Source organism: Sander vitreus, unplaced genomic scaffold (assembly GCF_031162955.1).
Source record: "Sander vitreus isolate 19-12246 unplaced genomic scaffold, sanVit1 ctg331_0, whole genome shotgun sequence".
NCBI classification, from domain to species: Eukaryota; Metazoa; Chordata; class Actinopteri; order Perciformes; family Percidae; genus Sander; species Sander vitreus.
Window position 1 is genome coordinate 72,501 of NW_027595474.1, and position 2,500 is coordinate 75,000.

General features: G+C 48.9%; 1 protein-coding gene across 1 annotated transcript in view; it reads right to left on the reverse strand.

The window, feature by feature from the left end:
• Positions 1-674: 674 nt before the first annotated feature.
• Positions 675-2,500, reverse strand: part of LOC144513737 (thioredoxin-interacting protein-like) — an 8,317-nt gene continuing 6,491 nt past the window's right edge. Inside the window, exons 6-7 of the mRNA XM_078244912.1 lie at positions 1,350-1,643; positions 675-1,175 (exon numbers count right to left, since the gene is read on the reverse strand). Coding sequence (XP_078101038.1) covers positions 1,128-1,175; positions 1,350-1,643 — 342 coding nt within the window. The 3' untranslated portion in view covers positions 675-1,127. The remainder of the gene's footprint in view (positions 1,176-1,349; positions 1,644-2,500) is intronic.

The window sequence follows — 2,500 nt, forward strand, 5'->3', positions numbered from 1 at the left end:
GTGTGTGTGTGTGTGTGTGTGTGTGTGTAATCTGACTCTGTTGACTCCGACTGCAGCTGTTTACATCAGAGACTGACAGATACATAGTTTTTTTTGTTGGGACCGTCTTAACTATCATTTTAGTGATCAATAATGAGCCTGTGTCTATGTTATCTCCTTACATATACCTACGCTCTCCGTCTCTGCTAGATTGGGAATGATTGAGATTTCTCTTGGCACAGCTACCAGAAGACTTCCAACTTTCAGACAGGTTGCTCACGTCACATCTACGTCTTCAAGCTCAGTTGGAGGCTGCTCAGTAACGCTCAGCCATCACCGGGAAAGAGACGTCACTGGTCTCCGTCCAGAGACGTCACTGGTCTCCGTCCAGAGACACGGGGTCTGCTGCTCCATTTCTTTAACCGTCTATTGATATCACGCCATACTTCCCGCCAGCACAAAGTTGCGAGGGTGGTTTTTCAGCTCACAGGCGCTAGGGGGGAGCGAGACGACCACCATTCAACCCAAAAAAGTCCTATAACCATTCCAATGGCTCTGAAGCTGTTCAGTTAAGGTACATTAAGCTAAAATAACTGCATAGTTCCCCTTTAAGATAATATTTACAGTGTGATATTAGTACTGTTACTGCAGTAAAGGATCTAACAGGAGAGCGATCAGTCAGAGAATCAGACAGCTAATGTTAAACTGATTTATTGTTTGTGTTGTAAAAAAATAAAAACATCTCTTATTTACATCGTATGTACAACGAGTCACACCTATCATTAAAAACAATTTCCTCTGTTTTCATCCACAGAACCCAAAACACAGGCAGGAAACTGACAGGAAACTGCTGAGTAACTGTCAGGAAACTGCTGAGTCACTGATATAAAACAGCTGAGTCACTGTCAGGAAACTGCTGAGTCACTGACATAAAAGTGCTGAGTCACTGACAGGAAACTGCTGAGTCACTGACAGGAAACTGCTGAGTCACTGACAGGAAACTGCTGAGTCACTGTCAGGAAACTGCTGAGTCACTGACATAAAAGTGCTGAGTCGCTGAAAGGAAACTGCTGAGTCGTGGTCTTCAGGCAGCGCTGCGGTCCAGAGAAGAGACCGACAGTCTTCAGTCCGACACAAACAGGAAGTTGTCAGAAGACCTGAACGGCCTGAGGAGGGTTCACAGAGTCCGGATCCACCTGGAGACCAGAAACACAACATCAACCTGTCTGGTGGACATAAGCCCATAAGCCCCGCCCTCAATGTTGCCCCCCCCCCATACATATTAGCCCTGCCCTCAATGTGCCCCCCCCCATACATATTAGCCCCACCCCTCTATGTTAGCCCCCCATGCGGGGGAGGGGTAGTGTTACCTCTGTGTATGCGGGGGGAGGGGGGTAGTGTTGTGGCGCCCTCATGAAGAGCCCGTCCTCCTCGTCCTCTGCGTCCTGGGCTCCATCGTAGTCCAGCAGCAGCGGCTGGCGCAGGTCTCGGTGGATGTTGCTGTAGCTGGGCGGGGCCGAGGGGAACGAGGACCAGCTGCTCAGCGACTCGCCCGTGCTGCTCATGCTGCTGGTCCGACTCCCCACGCCGCTGAACGGGACCGTCCCGATGACCAGCGGCAGCTCCACGGCCAGGCGCTCGCTGCCCGGGATGTGCAGCGAGATCTGAGGGACCGGACACAAACGTTAACGTTAAAACGTTACTCTCACATCTGGAGTTTGGGTCATTTGGTCCGGACCAACCACCAAATAGACCTTTTTCACGGCAGACATGTTGACATGTCAGGAAAGTAGGAACAGCACAGGTGTTTTCAAAACCATAGACCTATATATAACGGAGCAGCAGACCCCGTGTCTCTGGACGGAGACCAGTGACGTCTCTTTCCCGGTGATGGCTGAGCGTTACTGAGCAGCCTCCAACTGAGCTTGAAGACGTAGATGTGACGTGAGCAACCTGTCTGAAAGTTGGAAGTCTTCTGGTAGCTGTGCCAAGAGAAATCTCAATCATTCCCAATCTAGCAGAGACGGAGAGCGTAGGTATATGTAAGGAGATAACATAGACACAGGCTCATTATTGATCACTAAAATGATAGTTAACATTAGTCATTACACTTAAACAGCTGATGGAAGTCCAAACTGCCTGAGAGCTTCTCCTGTACTATACGGTAACTCCTCTACTATGAGACAGGAAGTCTCGTGGTTATGACCCAATCGTTAGCCTATTGTTATAAAAACGTCTGCTACGGAGCCATAACGTGAGCTACAAGGTAATGGAGCCTTTTATACATTGTCGTGTTTCTTTAGAAATAAACAACGGACAAATAGAGTCTTTAAACGCGTCAGATGTAAAGGTATTCTCTGTCAAAGTGACGTCAGAATGAATGGCAGTCAATGGGATGCTAACGGGATGCTAACGGGATGCTAACGGGAGCTGATGGCTTGGTAGCATCAGAATGGCTCCATAGGAGCTACGTGTTGTGGAGAGAAGCTGACCTCCTTGGTTCAGACCATTACTGATGGCT